Source organism: Thunnus maccoyii, chromosome 15 (assembly GCF_910596095.1).
Source record: "Thunnus maccoyii chromosome 15, fThuMac1.1, whole genome shotgun sequence".
Lineage (NCBI taxonomy): Eukaryota > Metazoa > Chordata > Actinopteri > Scombriformes > Scombridae > Thunnus > Thunnus maccoyii.
This window is the reverse complement of record NC_056547.1, coordinates 17,859,786-17,880,583: the sequence shown is the minus strand read 5'-3', so window position 1 is coordinate 17,880,583 and position 20,798 is coordinate 17,859,786. Positions and strand designations below refer to the sequence as shown.

Here is a 20,798-nt window from a genome sequence, read left to right as displayed (position 1 = left end):
ACCAGTTACCTTGACACAAGTCCAACAGCCTACAGTACATATGGTGCTTGACAGGAGTATTTGTCTTTCATAAGAAAAAATAAGGTTAAATCGTCCTAAAATATTATAGCTTCCTTGAGTTTCCTTTTTTGCAGTGTAGTATAATATAATATCTCAGTGGGGACGTTAACACATATGCATTGTAGTTATATTGTGGCTTTTTGGCCACATAACGTGGCCGAATGTTTCACCTGTTGCTTTCATGTCAGGGTTCAAGTGAGTGTCAGTTAAAGTGAGTTAAGTTTATGATATTGTCCCTTCATGCTTGGATGATGATGGCAAAAATAGCATGCATGCTGTTATCTTTATTGAAGTGAATGAGTGATTAATCACTCTCATGCACGAATCATACATCAATAATAGCCTAATTATATGCATGGTCCATCATGATGAAGATACAGAAAAATAGGCTAAAATAGCATATTGTCAATAATTTAGAGACCCCCAAATTTCACAATCATGTTTTCAGGGGAGCTCATATCTTATTAAGAGGACCCAAGCCCCCCTCTGACTGTAGTTCGCACCCTGCTTCACGTGACCCACCCCACTGCAACAATATATTATATTACAAGAGCAATACCTGTTAATTGTTTACAAAATGTGGTTTCTTTTTCTCAGTTTATTTGAGGATAAACCAAACAAATCAAATCAATCCGGTCACATGATCTGAGCTTTAGCTTGCCTAAAGATAACGTGTTTGCATCAAGGGTAGAAGCACCCTTGCAGCTGTAGTGTCTGCCTTTTTGAAAACTATCATCATCAGCCCTCTCGACCCTATTTCAGCACTACAAATTAACACTTTCCGGTCAGAACGTTCAAAATAAAACCTTAGTTGATGAGCATCGTCAATCATCTTGCGGTGAGTGGAGGTGGATTCTATCATGGAAATCTGTAATTGATGAAAATTAAAACTTTGTTCGAAAAGTGTGATGTTTGGTGGCTGAGCCCTCCACAGCACAATATTAAGTTATCGTAAATAATTTACTTTGAATGCAAAACGTAGCTTCCGGTTCTTTTTTTCCCGTTAACTTGACGTGTATCCATGGCAACCGCTGTACACTAGGTCCGGTCAGCTCCTCGCATCCTGTCACCTTATCTGGAAGCTAGCAGAGAATAACAACAGCAACTGACGGAGGAATAAAACTGAATGAAAATAAGTAAAGAATAAGTGTTAGTCAGTTGTTTTAGTGTCGGTGTTGTTTTGAAGACACATGACGTCATCACAGAAAGCCCGGTATGGGTGCGAAGCGGCGCGTAAATGGAGAACTGCAGGTGAGTTGAATTGAATGGATTTTAGTAGTTATTTATTGTAAAAAATATTTAAAAACAGCTGATTTTTGCTGCCCACTAAAACTATAAAAATTTAACCATTAAATACTTTGTAAGTTGGCCTATGTGTATTTAACATTATAAAGACTGTAGACATCCAAACTTTCCAAGATTTTAAATACTGTGGCCCCATATGAGCTGGGAAAATAGAAAACATATGATTTAGTGTTAGCTTATACATTATGCAAGTGTTATAACAATAGGCCATCTATTCCTCACCACACCCCCTAAACAAACACATACACACCCTTAAAGGTCTCAGGGCCCTCACTGTAAGAAGGCAAGGCAAGTTTATTTGTATAGCACATTTCAACAATATGGCAATTCAAAGTGCTTTACATGAAACATTAAGCAAAATGACAAAATACACGTTATAAAAAAGGCATTTCAATACAATTAAAATAGTTATTAAAGAGTAAAGAGAATAGAAAATGAAAATAAGCTAAAATAGAATAAAATATGAGACTAAAAGTTACAGTGCAGTGCAAGAAATTAATGAAAAGCCTCAAATTTGATTTAATAAGAGGCAGTGGCAAACAGAAAAGTCTTCAGTCTTGATTTAAAATAACAGAGTTGCAGCAGACCTGCAGTTTTCTGGGAGTTTGTTCCAGATTAGTGGTGCATAAAAACTGAAAAAAGTCTCATTTGTCTTCTTTGACTGGCCACAGCTGGCTCATTATGAGACGTTTAACAGACCTGTAGTTTTTCCTGTGTCCACAATGAAAAGCTTGTATTGTTAAGTGTGTGTGTGTGTGTGTGTGTGTGTGTATGTGTGGGGCTCCTTGTGGGCAAATGTGTGTGTGCTGTTGGTCACTCTCGGGGGGCCAAGCGGTGTCTTGTTAAAAGGGGGCCCAGGTCATGTTAGAGGTAGGGTCTTGTGTTTCTGTCTGTTGTTCTGCATCTGGAAACAAAACAAAAAAACAAACCCCCCACTGACCGGACGGATAACATCTCTCCGTCTCCCTCAGTGCCAGAAAGTGAAACGTCAAAGATGCTGTGTGTCTGTCTTTAATGCTTCATTAATGATGCAGATTCAGCTGAGCTCTAACCAGGTCAAGCAAGCTTTTGTTGAAGTGTGTGTGTGTGTATATGCGTGTGAGTTTGCATGACTTAAGGAAACCTAAATAATTCAGACAGTGGGGCAAGGTGCCTGAAGAATCTCAAATGGCCCCTGCACTGCATGTGATGGAAAACACTCAAATCTGATCAGCCGGATTTGTTTTCACACACAAGCGCACACACTCGCACGGAAGAGGAAGCGGTGTTGTGTTACTTATGAGTTTTTCTTTGTATACTAGAAAAAAACACAGATAGGGTGATGGCATCAGGGTTATTAAGAAGGCTTTCAATAATCCAACTCCTGCTTTCTGTCCTCCCTTCCCCCTTATGCCTATCCTGGCTTCAGCGCCTCCTGCCCCCTTGTTGAAGCGTGCTGGTGGGGCACCCCAGCCGTGGCCCATTCACCCCCATCCTACGGGACTGATCCACAGGACCCACTGCCCTCCTCCTCCTCATCTTCCTCTCTTCCACACCCGTCATGCAGAGGAGAGCGCCGAGCGGCCCCATCTGGTCACTATCGTCCGCCCCTGTGGTCAAAGTACACTGCGGAAGGTGAACTCAATATTTACAATTTTCACTTTTTATAAGGAATGATTTATATGACTGTATTAATGTTAATGTATAATGGGCTAATGCTTTATAGATCCATTATCAGCTAGTAATAAGAACAATGTTTGGGTTTAAAGGTTGAGAAAAATTCCTTTTGATAGAGTTTATCCTATCCTCTATTTGGTCAGGATGCAGTTATAAACGTCCATAAATCCTCATGTGTTTTTCAGTTTCTAATAAGCTAACAGTCTGCAGTTATAATAAATTGTTATTATAGTTGTTAATAATTTTTGGTCTAATGTAAGTGGTCAAACAGTCCATTGCAGAGGTCTTTCTGAAGGATTAAAGATGCAAATGTCAGTTGGAAAGAGGACATACATCAGCCAAAGGTACTTGCAATGCAAAAGTAATTGTTCTGATTAATAACAGATCTATATATCATTAGTAAAGGATTGATTAACCACGAATGAGGCCATTTGTTACAACCTGTAACAACCTGTATCAAATGAATTACATCCATTGCAAGAGCATCGTCCACTGAGACCTCGAACCAGAGAACTTACTGGTGAGTATCAGATAATGTTTATAAAAAAACTGAAACAATGCCAGGCCATAACAAAGGCCTTGTTACGAAGTCAAGTGCAATTTTCAGTAGGTGAGAGGATATTTTACATGGGAAGAATTTCATTGCATGACTGTCACATTTGTTTCTCTTTTTTCAAGGTAACAGTTCTTTTGAACCGTAGGGGTGTGGTGTCCTTTGAGCAACTGCTATTGGATATCTCTGAGGCGTTGGGGTTTCCTCGGTGGCACAGAGCCAGAGTCACACGCTTGTACACGTCTTATGCCCAAGAGGTAAGGCTCAACCATCGCCTAATTAACTTGCTGGGGGGCCCCGAGACAAAAGGCAAAAATGCACAGATGGGCCCCTATTAATCCCCGACTCCTCCCACACTCTGTTTGTTTACTGTAGAGTTTTTTCCATGCTGGAATGCTACCTGGTTGCAGGTTTGCTGTGTGGTAATGTGATTAAACACAAATAAATCAAAGAATATGCCACATGTAAGCACAAAACTGTAATCATGAAGGTCCTGACACTAGATTTTGACACAGAGATCTTCTTCAAGTCAGGGCCTCAAGATAAGATCTTTATCATGTTGACTATCCTCCCAACCAAAGTTACAATTAAACTAGCTCAAACAAGTGAACACACAGCAGGCCTTGAGCTTTCAAGGGCCCTGATGTTATGGGGCTCCAGGGCATTGTTTCCAGTTGTTTGTTATTTCATTGTTTCTTTGTCCTATTGGTATTCCAGTCTGGGGTTTAACACACCTTTGTTTGGAATACATTGTCAATGCAGTTGACACCCATCTAATGACTGGGGGAGACAAATTATAAAGGACAGTACAGGAAGCTAAAATAAAGGGATATGTTGACACCCTCCTAATGAGGAATTAGAAATGTCATGCTCCCAACTTGCATATAATAATTGGGTTGTTCTCTCTTAGGATGGCCAATTAAACACTAGGAGGAGAAAAAAACTCTTATGTTTCGTCTTTTTTTCTCCTTACCCTGCTATCTCTCATACTGCCCTGCATGTTTTGTACAGTAATACAGTTTGAGATTGTATTCCTGGAGAATGGCAGCTTTCCCCCATACTGATCAGACCTAAAGCAGTCATTAAACTCTATAAAAAAATAACCAGTTTCTTGAATCACTCTGTGCTCAAGGTGAACTTCTACAAGTCAACAAGAGACATTTTGGTGTCAAATTAGGTGTATTAAATTACTATAAGCTAAGTCTATACTCTTAGTACTCTATCACTGTCTTTGTTTTTCATGTTCCTAGGTTAAGGGTGTGTGTGACTTCTTCCGTGGTGAGGTGGCCTTCGTGGCGTTGGGGAAAGCTCGTCCAGAGCTGAGCAGTGTGCAGGAGGCGCTGGAGGAGCTGTTTCCTGAACATTCCAGTTACCGAGCTGACGCGCTGCTGGTCTGGGAAAAGAAACTCCGGCCAGCACCAGATAAAGCAGCTAAAGCCGACAGTGGATACAGTGAGGGGACAGACAGCAGCGGGACACACGATGATACAAACAGACATATCAAGAATCAGACTAATACACACACTCCTCACCTTGCAGACACACACCAGACGGAAAATCGTAATTTAGACACTCAGAAGTCACATAAAAAGAATACATGCAGAAAACCTGCTCACCTTCCCAACCACCTGCAGAAACTCCGGGTGAGGGGTGGGGTCAGAGAGCCACAGCCTTCCGTCATTGGTCCATTTAAACACGAGGAAGGTCTCAGAGAAGCGGACATATCCTCGCCTACACTGTGTGAAAACTGCTTGGCAAGAAGAGCTAAACATCAGGGTCCAGAACGGATCAATCCACTAACTGGGAGGGTCCCACTTCCTCCTGTGTTGAGGAAGCAAAAAGGAAGTTCACCTGTAGTGGAGGAAGTAAGAAAATTGGACATTAATATCAGCCCTCCACCTCCTCACCCAATCAGCAGAGAGGAGGAGAGGAGTCTTCCCCAGTTACAACAATTAAATCCACTTCCTGGAGTGGGTGCAGAGAGGACAACCATTGACCTTCCCTTAGATGGCAGTGAAGTCACTCTGTCAGATATCGAGCGTTGCTATGAAATTGGACGTGTGGTTGGAGATGGGAACTTTGCAGTGGTGCGAGAGTGCCGCCGTCGTGACAACAGACAAACCCTCGCTGTGAAGATTGTGGAACGCTCCAAACTAATTGGTCGAGAGCACATGATGCAGAATGAGCTGAGCCTTCTGGGTAGCCTGTGTCACCCTCGCATAGTGCGTCTTTTGGCGCACCATCACACACGCACTCACTCCTACCTGGTCATGGAGTTGGTGAGTGGGGGGGATCTGTTTGAGGCCATCAGTGAGAGGGGGAAGTTTTCAGAGGCAGAGGCAGGACTGATGGTGTCAGATGTGAGTGAAGCGCTGAATTACATCCACTGCAAAAGCATCGTCCACCGAGACCTCAAACCAGAGAACCTACTAGTGAGTATCAGATAGTGTTTGTGAAAAAATGAAACAATCCCAGTGACACACAGCTCAGTTTCTCTGGGTCAGATCCTTGAGGTTCAGTGGCATCAACTTCTGTCTGCCTCAGTGTCTCTTTTGATATTAACACAAGGGGGCAACAAAGACAAAACTTCTACGACTCAAAACTCAAATTCTACACATAGTGGCTTTAAAGGACAGGTTCACAATTTTTCAGGTCTGTCTTAAAACAGCAGTCAGGTGCCCATATGAACACTGAAACAGGTTTTGCTTGCTGTGATCATTCCTCTTGCTCATACTGACCATTAGAAAATCCTCTCCCAATGCACTCACAATGTAAGTGATGACAAAATCCACAGTCCTCCTTTGAGCAAAAAATGTATTTAAACGTTTATCTGAAGATACTATGAGGCTTCAATCAAGTCAAATAAAGTAGTCAAATAAAGTCAAATAGTCAAATTAAGTGGTCATCTTCCACAGTTACAGTCTTTTCAATAAAAATTCCCTCTTTGTGTTTCAAGTGACAGTGTTTTCCTCTTCAGCTGCAGTGGAAGGATCATAACAAAAAGAATGAATTTAGTACTAAAAAGACAGTAACTTAGACATTTACTTGATTTGACTAATTTGGAAGACTGAAGCTTCATATCAGATAAATAAAATAAATAAATATTTCTGCGTGGAAAGAGGGCTGTGGATTTTTGCCCCCATCACTTACATTGAAAGTGCAACAGAAGGAATGATTACAGCAAGAAAAACACATTTCAGTGTTCATTTGGGCATCTGAATATCATTTTAGGACAGACTTGAAAAACTGCAAACCTTTCTTTTAATATTTAGAAAGCAAAATTATTAATTACCAGTGTATTAATTTGCCTTACAATATACTTCATCCAAAATAGACTTTTAAAGCCATTTTAATTAATGTTTTGGCCACTTGGGGGCAGTGTAACACACTGTAAACACGATACTGACACATCATCTCCATGTAAAGTTGATATGGGGAAGGTGACGGCAGACAGCTGTCTGCTACACATCGAGCAGACACAACAACATAAGCCTTAATTTTGGGTCTTTTTTCTTGTTATCTGATGAATGAAATTCTAAAATTCACTCTCCACCAACTCTTGAGAAAAAACATCTGGCTTTTGAGCTCCTAAAAGTTCTGCTATACTCACCAGCTACTTGCTAACTTTGTCTGTCAGACATTTGGTGTTGGGTATTTAGCTTACAAAGGGGTTTATCAGAGCCTTTAAGGAGAAAACAGCTGCCTGCTGCCACTTGAAATGGGGCTGAAGAGAGCAGCAGCAGTAAAGTTGCAGGCTGTATAACCAAAAATAACCAAACATAATATAATAACCAAACTAGTTGATAGACGCTAAAAATCTCCATTGAGCTGAGGGGAAACTATGAACTCAGGTGATAATTCTCTATTAATTTGTCACTACAAGCGATCTCTTTCACTTTTAAAAATAGTCATTTGAGACAATACTGATATAAAAATATAATTTACTGCAGCTTTAAAAAACAATCCATATTTTTTGAATAGTGATTCCCACCTAAAATCACAACTAATTCTTGATTCTTTATTATTCTTTTGTTAATAGAGTACTTTATAGGACATATTTTATTCATTTTTCCACAAGACGCTCATTCCACCACTCTGTCCTCACATAACACACTCATCGTACTAGTACCATTCATAATATTTAACTTATCTGAGAGAATAATTAATAGTTCTTGATTGAAACAGCGGTAAATAGAAGGAAAATGTCAGTAACATTAGGTGTCACATCATATCAGTATGACAGCGATGTAGATGCTCTAGAAAACATCTGAGTTTCAAAAATATCACCTCAACTCCTTCTCCTTGCCTGACTCTGTTTCCGTCTATATCTCGTTTTTCTTGTTCTCTCTCAGATAGAGCGTGTTGCTGCTGGCATCTGTAGGCTGAAGCTGGGAGACTTTGGTCTGGCCATGGTTGTGACTGAGCCAGTCTTCACTATATGTGGCACACCCACGTATGTTGCTCCAGAGATTCTCTCTGAAACAGGTTAGTGCTGTTTGCTGGAGTATCAGTTCCTACTCTACATGCCTTGTTACCTCATAGTCCGTCTCTGTTTCATCAAATACTATTGATTTCCTTATTTAAAAACTCTTCAGAAGGGCCTTTTATTGCTTTTGTAATTTAATTTGAACAATGTTTCCTTATCCCAAAAATAACAGGTTATGGGATAGCGGTGGACGTATGGGCGCTGGGTGTTATTCTCTACATCCTGCTGTGTGGCTTCCCCCCATTTCGCAGTCGAGATCGGGACCAGGAAGAACTGTTCCAGCTAATAAAACAAGGACAACTCCACTTCCTGCCCCCCTATTGGGACCCCATCTCAGAGGGTGAGGAGTGCAGAAATACACTATATGATGGGACAAATGCCCAAACATAAATAGATAGAATAGAATAGATCAAATTAAAACAATGTTTTTATTCTATTGTGTGTATGTGTGTTGTGTTTGTGTGCAGAAGCCAGATGCCTTGTTCGAGCACTGCTTCAGTCAGATCCCACAGTGCGGCTGACAGCAGAGCAGACCCTGCTGCATCCTTGGGTGAAGGCTATGGCTTCAATCAGCAGGCAGAGGGCGCTCGCAGACAAACCTGAGAACAACACGGGAGATGCTGGAGCAGAACCAGAGAGAGTCCAGAGACCAGCTCAGATCAACGCAACAGAAGCAACAACAGACAAAAGACACACCAGCAACGAGGGAGTGCTCACACGCAAAGTGGAGCACAGCAGAAACGATGAGAGACAAGCTAAGATGAGCGCAGGAAGAGGACAAGAAGAGGAGAAACCACCACAGCAACTATCAGCAGAGACAAGTACAATCCAGAGCATATCTCCACAGAAACCTGAGTGCTGCTCTACAGACTCTGGCTCACTCAGGAAGCGAGTTATTGAGCATTCAGGTCTGAATCTGTCAAACACAGACTGTGACTCCATCAGCCCAACCAGCCTGAATCAGTTAAACGCCCCTGCAGCCCAAACAGAACCCCCATCCCCGATCGAGACACACCAATCAACACAAAACAGCCTACAGCAAACACCTAATTTAAAACTTCCAACCGACACAGAACCACGAACCACAGCGGGTCACTCAACGCAACACCAGCCATCCTCCCACCCAGCAGCAGCTCCTTCAACTCACTCCCTCCATCAGCAGAACTTCACCTCTACCCTGCACGACCCTACCATGACCACCGCCCAAAACCACCCAGCCGAAAACCGTGACGATCTGACCACTGACACCACAATCGACCACCCGCATGCACCCGCACAGCCACGGCCTCACTGACGACCTCCTGTCTGACTGTGTGATTAGATCAGGGTCATCACTTTCATTGTTCCGGACAATACCGCTGATTTCTTGGCAGCTGAATCCTTGAATGACCTGCAGATGATGTGATTTACTCTCTAGCAATTGAATAGCATCTGATTGATTGAGGCTAGATAAATCTCATAAATGTGTGTAATCCATTTACCCTGCAATCATGGATTGATGAAGAGATGTTATGTAATGGCCAAGGTATGTGTGCGTCTAGGAGGATGTGATAAGAAGTAGCAAATCAATGAGCAAAAAACCTGTGCGGAAATTAACAGTATAGAGTTAATCATGTAGGACTCAAATTGGATAGAAACATATTTCCGGTTTGTCATTGTTTCTAATGTTGTGGTGTATTAATTAAAACACTTTAGTAGTAAATTTCTTAACTTTCTTTGTTTTGATTGTCCCTCTGTTTGTTTCTGCTAACTATGTGTGGATATGATATGTTATCATGCCTGTCAGTGGTATCTATTTTTGATTACTTGTATGCCAACACTGACCTCTTTAATACTCCAAGAAGTCTGTTCCTCGAAGTCTGTCTCATTTATCAAGCAGCGTTTCCTTACTATACATTCGAAAACTAAAAATATCTGCTCCAAGAACTTTTTCATTTTAATTCCAGTAAATGTTTGTGTTTATGCAACACATTTTGTACTGGCCTGAAACTACAGCTGATTTGAAATAATATTCCTGGCGCTGCAATTATCATTATGAGGCTATATTTGGACAAATTAATGAGATCGGGAGGCTGACAATGGGAATTATCCAGCGTTCAGGACACAGTGTGTGACCACATACAGCTACTGAGTGAACTGTGTGTACATAGCTGAGGGTGGTATGGCTCCCTTGCCATTCCACACAGACCAAATAAGGCATATCTATCTGTCCAGTGGGAGTGGTTAGTTGTGTCCCTGCAGATTGCAGACAGCTGACACTCTGACATCCTGCCCCACCTACCCCAATACACAACCCCCCTCTCTTCTGTACTCAGCAACCCTCACAGCCCTTGAAGCTTACTAAGCCACATATCTGGGGCATTGAGGGGATGAAAAAGCTTATAAATGCTTCTGACCTATTACCTGTGCCGGAGGCAGTTAGTACCTTCTTCGATCACCTTATTTTTCTGTCTGAATTATTAATGCATTCTTAACCTACACACACCAACACAGGGTCTCCTGGAACCAGTTGAACCACTTTGATAGACAGCTGCCACAGAACCATCAACAGTGTGTCAGCATACCAGAGCAGTAGAAACAGAGAAGTGTTATAAAGGTGTTATACATATGTGTGTGTGGCTCATAAACATTACAAATGTATAGAGGATGCGTCCTCTGGTGGAGTGGCCTAAATTTGTCGCATATCAGGTTTTGGTCACCTTTCAAGTCCTGCCATACCCTGACCCGCAGGTGCTCACTACGCATGCGCCGTTAAAAACTCTTTAAATACCCCAAGTCATCTGCCACAACAAAACATTCCGCTGTCAGCCAAGTCACAGCTGAGCTGAAGTACTTACTGGCACCCAGATAGAGGCAGAATATTTACTTTTAAAAACGCAACTTGCGTAATTAGATCGAGAAGCTGCCTGAGTAATAACGAATTTGACCCGGAGTCGTTAAGGCTGTGCAGGGTGAAAGTCGGGGGAGACGGACAGGGGGGAGAGAGAGAGAAAAAAAAAAACAAAGATGGCTGTGTAGCCAGAGAGACGAGTCCCAGCAGAAGTGTCTGTAGCCGCGGCTGTAATATCACCGACACGTCCCGGATAGTCAGCCGGTAACCGGAGCAGGGACGGTAGACGAGCAGCCGTAAACTGGGCCGCCGCCGGTGCACATCGATGTAATCTGCTGTCACTGCGAATAACGGCGTCGAGAGCACAACAACAACAGCTGAGAGACGCCTGAGTTGTTTTTGTTCTGCCTGCAGAGAGGACGGCTGTGTTTCTGTCAACGTAGCTAGCCGCACAGTCTGCTAGCGTCACTGTAAGTCAACAAAACTAGTCACAATTTCATTTAGCTCATAGTCATAATTACGTTCTGCACATGAGCTCGTTATTACACAATTATTGGCTTGTTAAATACCCATTTCGCAAGTGGAAGGTGGCATTAATAATAAGTTATCCTGCATTCCTGTGTGACAGCCTGCTGCCGTCGCGTTAGCCTAGCCTAGCCTAGCTGTCAGCTGACCGTTAGCTCGACAGGTTATAAGCTAGCCCCGAGCTAACCTGCGCTAATATTTCGGGCTTCAGCCTGGTCGCGGCAGGGAAAAAGCTACATCTCAGATATTTCTAGACAGCCCTGTCGCCATGGCTTCACTGGAAGAGAGAGACGTGGGCGTTGCGGCCGCCCCTGGCTCCTCCTCGGCCGGCCTGGGGGTCGGGGCCGTGGGGGCAGCGGCGGAGGCTGTCGCCGGGGTCGCAGCCATGCAGGAGGAGGTCGGGATACGGCGAGAAGGGCCCGAGCCTGACCCAGACGAGCCGCCCAAGAAGAGGGTGAAAGTCCCCGAGGGAGAGTCAGGAAAGCTGGAGGAGAGACTGTACTCAGTGCTGTGCTGCACCGTGTGCCTAGACTTGCCCAAGGCGTCTGTGTATCAGGTAAACGTGGTGTCAATCACAAACCTTCCCCTCATAACCCTAAACCTCCCGTCAAAACAGCAGCAAACCAGCTGGATATCATACTAGAACATCCCCAGTGTGTCCCAACCCCTAATACCCAGTGTCAACCTGTTGAATGTGTTGGCCAGCTCCATTTATTTTTAGTGATACTAGATCCAACACAGGGCCCAAGTGTCTAGGCTGCAAACCGAGCCATGAGGCTGAGTGGCGAGACCAGACACACCCAGGCCCAGTGGTCAGCTGTGCTGGCTCAAGTTTATGACATTATACTGTGAATTATCCTTCAGCAAAAAGCCACATACCATTCCCCGACACCCAAAAGTGAAACAGACAGAACTAAGCAAAAAAACCCCTACATTTTAATTTCTCCTTTGCCCTTCACTTCAACCCACCCCCAACGCTCTCCTCAGTGGCCTCTAACTGCTCTCCTCAATGTCAAGTGAACACATTTTGTATTAATCATTAGTCTTACACAGTTACAAGCCCTGCTGTACCATGCAGCACATATGTTTAAAACAGCAGTTTGTTATTTATTAACACGACAATGTGAACACAAGTTGGCATTCTTTCTATACACAATCTTCTGCCCTTAACATATGCACAGATATAGAAAGACTTACCCACAATCAGTAAATAACATGCACACAACCAATAAAATAACTATAGGCTGGTTAATAACACAAAACATGGCCATTGTTTAATTACAAAACTGCACAACTACAGATTTCCACCCTGTATAAAAGTACTTATTTAGTTGTAAACTTGCTGTAATATTTCCAATGGTGCAAACAGTTTTTTTGTTTTGTTTTGTTTTTTCTCGTTGCCATGTTGTTGTTGGGCAGCCAATCCATTGTTATAACTGAATGTGAAACAGACTCTAAACAAATATGCGTAGCCTCAGCCAAACATTTGAATGGCATTTTCCCCCAAATTATGTATTGATTTGAGTTTCTTCTAAAATATTTTCCCAAAATATCTTGTTTTTGAGCAGTCCCATTTAATAGTCTTAACATTTACCACAAACCCTGTAACAAATTATGCTGTCATTTCTGTCATAAGATTTGACAAGAGAAAGTTAAGGTATTCATATTTCCAGCTTAGTCCTGTCCAGCTTGCACTACTCAGATATATTTGTCATGTTCCCTGTGCCTCATCCCGTTTAGCATCCTCAGTAATTATGTTTCCCATTTACCAATACACTTTGTTTTATTGTTTCGTTAACCTTTTCTCCACCACAGTGTACCAATGGGCACCTGATGTGTGCAGGCTGTTTTATCCACCTCCTGGCTGATTCTCGTCTCAAGGAGGAACAGGCCACATGTCCCAACTGCAGGTACACCAGGTTCACTATAGACACGAGCACCAACTGAGGCGTGTGCGTAGAAATTCAAACTAGCTGCCTAATCCACATCAGATGACGCTGGTTGCTTTAGTTAATGATTGTAGTAACTGGGTGGATTATCACTGTGTATGGATATTGCTACACCAGAATATCATATCTTGTTTAGATAAACATTTTTCAGAGTCACCACTGGAGTGTCATGAAGGCTAGAATATCCACAAACTCTTCTGACAAGTATATTTGTAGCCAAAAAAAATAATTTAGGTGCTAAAAATTTTGGCTGAAATAAAAAAAAAAAAAAAAAAAATCCAAGATATGTTCACCTCCAAATGTTAAACCTGCAGTGCGGATTTTTTACATATAAATGAACATCCATAACATTCAAGCCCTTGACAAACGAGTTCACACAATGCTGATTCAGCCAGATAAATCTCTCTCTTTAGCTAAATCTCTGTATTTAGCAGGATAGGGAGTTTTTAAATCTCATGACAGGCACGACATTCCCGCGCTGGCTGTTTGGCGGTTGATCATTTGGCTCTTGTAGACTTTCCAAATGTTATCGGACCGAATGGATCAAAGTCTGATAGTGAAATGAGTCATTTTGTGGGGGTTGTGTGATACTCAAAACTATTTATTCACCGTTTTACAGCTGCAACAGTCTGTTACGGCCAGTGGTGTACTTGCAAATCCTGGTGGACCAATGGGCTGTCAAAAAATAAGTTTTTGGGCCGGTGGACCGTTGGATGCAATTTAACCGGCCCTATCTGTGTGCCTGTTTTTGGGGTGCACATGAGAGTGTGCTACATGCATGTGTCAGGCGATCACAGCCGAGCGACCCCCCTTTACTCTCACTGCCAGAAGGGGGAGACAAAAGTCCCGCACTCAGCTTTAAATTTTGAGTTGGAAAGTATCCAATTCATGCTTGTAGCATTTGCAGCATCAGAAAACATACGATCTGATTGACTGGGAGCAAGTTGGGAATTATTTTACTTCATGTTTTTGTTTTTTTCCCAAACATTTACATAGCTGTGGTGACCTATAAGGGGAACAATGTAAATATATTGATAATCTTGGGCTTACTTATTGCTAAGCCCCATTGGCACATGATTGGTCCTTGAAATGACAGAGGAGTGAATAAAAAAAACCCTTGTCATGTCCAAACATTTTACAGGAAAGACTGGCTCTATTATTTGTATGTTTTTATTAGTCTAATTCAGTAGACACGCATAACAAACAATGCTCAAGTGATTATTACCCGATGTGTCCGATAACCGTCAATTAAATTTCCAAAATTACTTTTCCATTTGTCACTGATGCATGAGCACAGGAAAGTAACTTGGAATTATTTGTTTTTGAAGGTCCAGTTCCACAGTATGTATTAGAATATCTTCCAACAATGAACAAAAGTATATAATAACTTCCTATTGCAGGGACAGCTATTCATAGCTGCACATTGTTCAGAAACTCTTATGCACATACTGCATATATCACACATTTAATACATACTACTGGAGTGAGGTCTGATTTGTGGTTTTCTGTGTTTGTGTAGGTGTGAGATCAGCAAGAACCTGTGCTGCAGGAACCTTGCAGTGGAGAAGGCTGTCAGTGAGCTGCCGACAGAATGCACCTTCTGCCTAAAACAGTTCCCCCGCTCTAGCTTAGAGAGACACCAGAAAGAGGAGTGCCAAGACAGGTATACACCACACACAGTCACATACTGTGCTGTAAAAAAAAATGTCTTAAGATACTAAGTGTACCATACTTAAAATCACACCATATTGAGTAAGTTTTCCTACAAATGTGCAAAAACTATCAAAATCAAATGGCTACAAACACGTTAATCAGGTTATTTCGGGCTCATTCGGATTGTAAATCTTGAAGCTGGAAGCTGTGAACACCTGCATAAATCACCAGGATCATTGTATGTGTTTGTGTGTGTAAATAAGCGCATGTGGCAACTCAGCACAGTATCACACGGGGTTGATTTGGGGAAGATGGACGAGCATGTGACCTGTGACTTCTGAGGAGAAAAACAGCTGATGTGATTACAGACTGTGTGTGTGTGGTTTTTTTTGTGTGTGTGTTTATTACATTCCCGCTGGTTGAATTTGCATGCACTGAATCCTTTGGGGTTGTTGCTATAGCAACAGGTGACCCTGCTTAGGACAGCAGTCCCTGTACTGGTGTTACCATGACAACAGCCATGGCAGTCATGTTTTTTGGCCAGGCCAGACATGAAAATGTGCTGGTGCTGAGGATCTGTTTCTTGCATAAGGGTGATGTTGTCATCCTCAGCAAATACGACCGTAGTGTTTTAGGATGAATATAAAACTCAGTATTTGATTTGCAGTAATTTACAAGCAAAATGCTGAATCCCTGTCAGCAATTTGGCAGCATGAATCAGACAAAACTTTGCAGTTAATGTAAGTTGAGTAACGTCAGTGAGGTTTTAATTAGCCTTGGTTCAGTACAGAGGATAACTAGTACCTTTCACAGTATTAATACCTCACTTTTACTGTAAGGAAGTAAAAACAGGTATTCATTGAGAAGTACCTCTGTCCAAGATATAATTGATATGAATCCACGTCTTTCTTTCCTTGAACTCTCAGCACATATAATTAGTACAGTATTAATTAGCCTTGGTTCACAACCCAGGTTAATTAGTACCTTTGATATCATTAGTGCCTTCCACTCGCTGCAAGAAAGTAACCAGTGTTCACCACAAAGCATCTCTGTAAAGCATCTAATTTATATGTCTTTTAACTCACACTTGCCATTATGTTGCCAGGGTGACACAGTGTAAGTACAAGAGGATTGGTTGCCCTTGGCAGGGTCCGTTCCATGAGCTGCCAGCACATGAGAGCGAGTGCTCCCATCCTACCAAGACTGGTACAGAGTTGATGGGAATCCTGGGAGAGATGGACCAGAGCCACCGCAGAGACATGCAGCTCTACAACAGCATCTTTAGCCTGCTCTGCTACGAGAAGATCGGGTTTACAGGTATATACGCACATGAGAGAGGCTGAGGAGAGACGACTGTCCAAAAACAAATTATCTTAATCCTGCACTTCACAAGGAGATTGGTGACTTTAAAGCTATTTAACTATTCTGCATTAAAATGCCTAAAATGTTTAGACCTATATTATATATTTTGTTGAGTTGTGTACTTACATTATCCAAAATGTTCCCAACAAATTTCCAACCCAGAGAAATCTGTAATTTTAATCAAGGTAATGGTCCGTTTCATTTGGTTGCCTGTCAATGGTGTCACATACGCGCACAAGATGCATACATCAGCATTGTGGTTGCCCACCAGAAACTGTCATAAATGGACTTTTATTCAGTTTTAAACCACATTTTTACAATAAACTTCTTAGGTCTTGGTGATTTTTAACTATATCTTTTAACCAGATGAAGAATTTTGGTCATCAAATGTCTGTATCTTAAGTTATTAGAGAAACAAGCTCAGCAAATGTTAGCAGCAGCTTGTCTAGCAGCCCCTCCCGGACGTCCTGTGCCTGCCGAACAGTGTCAGAGAAACACTGATTTTTTTTTTTTTACTTGAAACTGCTTTATTCAGTGTTTTCACTGGTTTTAATCACTGGGTCTGTTTGTTCTTGGGAGGAGGAGACCTCTGTGGATAATTTGGCTCCCGGTAAAAACATGCTGAACAATGAACACTGAAGTAATCATAACCCGAAGAAGCTGGTTGTGAAACAATGAAGACAACAACTCTCATGATCCCACGCTACTTCACGACGTCATCAAACTCTGTCTTTTGTTATTGTTTTTGAGAGACACGTAGCAGCAGAAATTACAAACTGTTCGTTTAATTTCCAGATGTTTTTATTTTTATCACTTTGGGTCTTTACTCATTACTACATGTGGCCTTTCTCCCTCTTCCTAATTCGTCCGATATCAACGTGTCCATCCAGAGGTGCAGTTCAGGCCGTACCGCACTGATGACTTCATCACCCGTCTGTACTATGAAACGCCACGCTTCACTGTTCTCAACCAGACATGGGTGCTGAAGGCCCGTGTTAACGACTCTGAGCGCAACCCCAACCTGTCCTGCAAGCGCACCCTCTCCTTCCAGCTCATCCTCAAGAGCAAGGTACACACACGCTGCTCTGTCTGTCCATGTTTATATTTAAAGTCTTTTTTCATGGCTGCTTATTTTCAGGTCAGATGATGTCACCAGACGCCACCAGATCTGTGGGTGGTTCGAACAGAAAAGTTTTGAAACTGACCTGACAGGTTACAGGGCGATGAAATTCTGAGCAGGTGATCTATGAATCGCTTCAAAGTTAAATCAAAAGTAACCCAAGATAGACAGCAACGCTACATTAAATGTCTGTGTCACTGAGGCATCGTCCTAAAACATCATGGCACCCGTCAGCAGGACATCTTGGGTTTCAGTCTCATTTGCTGTGGAGAAGAAGACATTGACGCTCTACCAGCTCAGATGTGTTGGTGAAGTTTGTAACATTGCATTATTTGTCCTTACATTAATTAATATAGTGTAGTTTATATAATGTAGTTATAAAAGCAGGAACATCTGTGATCGCCATCAGTTATTCTATTACAGTGGATAGGATATTATTCACAGTGGAGCCTGAATTAGACGTTGACGTGGCCTTTGATACTGTTGGCCGATTCTAGTTTATCACAGATTAAAAATATATCACAGATGAAAAAAAAACAGAAAACGTGTAACGATTTAACAAAATAACTTTCCATTATATCGTTTGTCCACCTGACATGTATGATTTCCAGATGTACATGTGTTGGTCACAATAGCAAGAGAACCAAATTGAAAGGACATTATCAAACAAACTTTATCAAACATTTTTGTTTACTTTATGTTCTATGTTTTGTCGGTTGCTAAGGCGAGGTAGCTGAGGCACGCTAGGTAACTTAACATGTTGGTTGGTTGCTGTAAGCTGATAACGTTATGGACAGAAGTAAATATAGCTCGCTTTAAAGGGCTGTGTTGAGTGTGTGGGTGCAGGTAAAGAGCAGCTGGTTTCTGCGCTGGAACGCACTCCTGAGATATCGAGAGGGTGCCCACCTGACGACCCTTTAGACTCGTCTGCGCTCTTTACACTCACACAGAAGTTCATACTGACACCATTTTTCTTTTTATTTGGTAACACAGGTTAAGGGACACGATTCATGCACGGAAAGGAGTTGCTAAGTAGTGGCTGTTGGTAAAACAAGTGGAACCAGATAAACAGTGATGGTGGCTTGATGGCATTCAAATGAATCAAACCAGTAAGGGAAGCCAGTGTAGTTTAGCCTAAGCAGATACAAGTTATACAGTATGTACATAAACTATATAAGGCCTGATGAGGCAGCTGAGTATCTGCTCGTTGCCTGGGTGATTAAAGAGATTAAAGGTGCATTAGGTCAGAGATTGGTGTGAAATTTTCTGATATGACTAGTGGCTAAAGTGGAACCACATAAGCAGGGATGTCAGCTGGACTACTGAGGGGGGCCCTGGCGGTCAGATGAAACTGCCACCGAGTATCTGCTCTTTGCTTGTGTGAAATTCGAAGGAAGTTTAAATGTACATTAGATGAAATTTAGAGAATCTTGTCGTCTGTCAGGATTCAGTAGATTTGTCATGGCACAGCCTGATACCTGCAGGGCTTCAAAGCATCATTTAACACAACATCGATAGATCGTTTACCATTGCTCACCCAGCTTTTGGCATGTTTCACTATTTGTTGATAATTTATGTAAAAAAAAAAGAGGGAATCTATTATTATATATTATATATTATTGTTATCTGACTTATGTTAAACTCTCAAATATTGACATCAGCCTTTAAAAGCCAGTTTTGTCAGCAGATGTTCAACAGAACAGTAACATCTGGATACGTTTCTGTGTCTGCAGGTGAACTCTGCCCTGGAGTGCTCCTTCCTGTTGTTGAAGGGGCCGTACGATGACGTCCGCATCAAGCCGGTCATCCACCACCACTCCTTCAGCAACGACGCCAACGAGACAGACTACGTCCCTCTGCCCATCTCCGACTCAGTGGAGTGCAACAAACTGCTGGCCGCCAAAAACATCAACCTGCGCCTGTTCATCTTCCAAGTCCAAAAATAAAGAATGAGGGAAGGGAAGGAGGAAGATGCGGAAAGGACGACAACAAAGAAGAAGAAGAAGAAGAGTGGAAGGGTGATGGAAGGCGAGGGGCAGAAAGAGGAGGAGTGATGAAGATTAAAGAGAGACACCACTGAACCACTGATACCTCTTAACACCTACACACACACACATATACATACTCACACATTCACGCAGGGTACATTTCCTACACACGCTTCCACACACATACACACACACACACACACACATACATATACACACACCACTAATTACACTTACCTCCTTTTACAAGATAGTGAGACCCCTTGCTCGGGGAGCTGTGAGTTGCTATGGAGATGGGTGGGCATTGATATGGAATGAAGGGGTGGGGTGAAACCTGCAAAGGCACAGGTTGGGGGGGTTGTTAGGAGCAGGGGAGCAGGGGATGGATGGGTGGGGGAGGAGGAGGTTCTGAGATGGTTGGTGTGTACCTGTGGAGGCTCCCTGAGGTCAGGATGTCTGACCTTTCACCCCTGACACCCACAGCCAAAGGTAGCGCGCGCACACACCGACCAAAGCAGGATTTGCTGGGTGCGTCTGTTGCATGTGCGTGTGTGTGTGTGTTTACGTGTCTACGTGTGAGACTGAGAGAGAGAGAGAGAGAGAGAGAGAGAGAGAGAAGCGACGGACCCCAGAGCGCAGCCCCCGAACTCTGCTCGCATGTTCAAAATGTCCCAAAGACATGTGATAATGTGAAAATAGAGCAGTTGACTCTACTGAGCTGTTCTTTGGACATGTGAGTGGACGCGCAGGGGCGTTTGCGCAATCAAGAATGTGTGTGTGTGTGTGTGTGTCTTTTCCCCTCCTTGTATACGCTCTGTCGCCGAGTCTAGTCGACAATTTCATTCTGTTTTGGCCCATTCTGCGCCTCAGACTTTGCCAGAACAGAACAAAAAGACAGCATCCCCACCTTTGACCCCTCTTATACCTTTCAACAAGAGGAGAGACGGCCTGGCTGCATGCATATTTTAGTTCTTCAACTTATTCCTTCAGCTGTGGTTACATTTAACCTTCAACACTAATACCTTTTTTTTTTAAATTTCTCTTAACCCTGAAGATTTAAGTACCTGTGAACTCTTTTAGTTTTAGCGTGTGAACGGCTCTGTGTGTGTGTGTGTGTGTGTGTGTGTGTGTGAGTGAGTGAACAGATCATAACTGTGATATTTTCGTGTACACGTCCCTACGTGAACAACAGTACAAATACTCAAGTACAGGACGAGCATCCGGGCAAAGCAGAAAACTGCCTCGGGGACCCCAAAAGCCCCAGAGTTCACTGTGGAAGTTGCTTTTTGGTGATGTGATTACAAATTTGTT

General features: G+C 42.5%; 2 protein-coding genes across 6 annotated transcripts; both read left to right on the top strand.

Moving 5' to 3' along the window:
• Window positions 1-1,094: 1,094 nt before the first annotated feature.
• On the top strand, window positions 1,095-11,305 carry dclk3 (doublecortin-like kinase 3). Of its 4 annotated transcripts, XM_042435655.1 has the most exons (8): window positions 1,095-1,311; window positions 2,774-2,979; window positions 3,293-3,365; window positions 3,723-3,831; window positions 4,825-6,006; window positions 7,927-8,059; window positions 8,233-8,400; window positions 8,528-11,305. In XM_042435655.1, exons 1-8 carry the CDS (start codon window positions 1,298-1,300, stop codon window positions 9,352-9,354), a joined length of 2,712 nt encoding a protein of 903 aa, XP_042291589.1. In that variant the 5' UTR covers window positions 1,095-1,297; the 3' UTR covers window positions 9,355-11,305. The 4 variants fall into 4 exon arrangements, with proteins under 4 accessions (XP_042291589.1, XP_042291590.1, XP_042291592.1 ...); XM_042435656.1 differs by lacking the exon at window positions 3,293-3,365 and having other exon boundaries at window positions 3,700-3,831; XM_042435658.1 differs by lacking the exons at window positions 1,095-1,311; window positions 3,293-3,365 and having other exon boundaries at window positions 2,819-2,979.
• Window positions 10,871-19,828, top strand: cyhr1 (cysteine/histidine-rich 1). Of its 2 annotated transcripts, none has more exons than XM_042435661.1 (7): window positions 10,871-11,360; window positions 11,674-11,971; window positions 13,231-13,325; window positions 14,884-15,027; window positions 16,123-16,334; window positions 17,270-17,448; window positions 19,233-19,828. In XM_042435661.1, the coding sequence occupies exons 2-7, from the start codon at window positions 11,684-11,686 to the stop codon at window positions 19,443-19,445; spliced, it is 1,131 nt and encodes a 376-aa protein (XP_042291595.1). In that variant the 5' UTR covers window positions 10,871-11,360; window positions 11,674-11,683; the 3' UTR covers window positions 19,446-19,828. The 2 variants fall into 2 exon arrangements, with proteins under 2 accessions (XP_042291595.1, XP_042291594.1); XM_042435660.1 differs by having other exon boundaries at window positions 11,670-11,971.
• The last annotated feature ends 970 nt before the right edge of the window (window positions 19,829-20,798 follow it).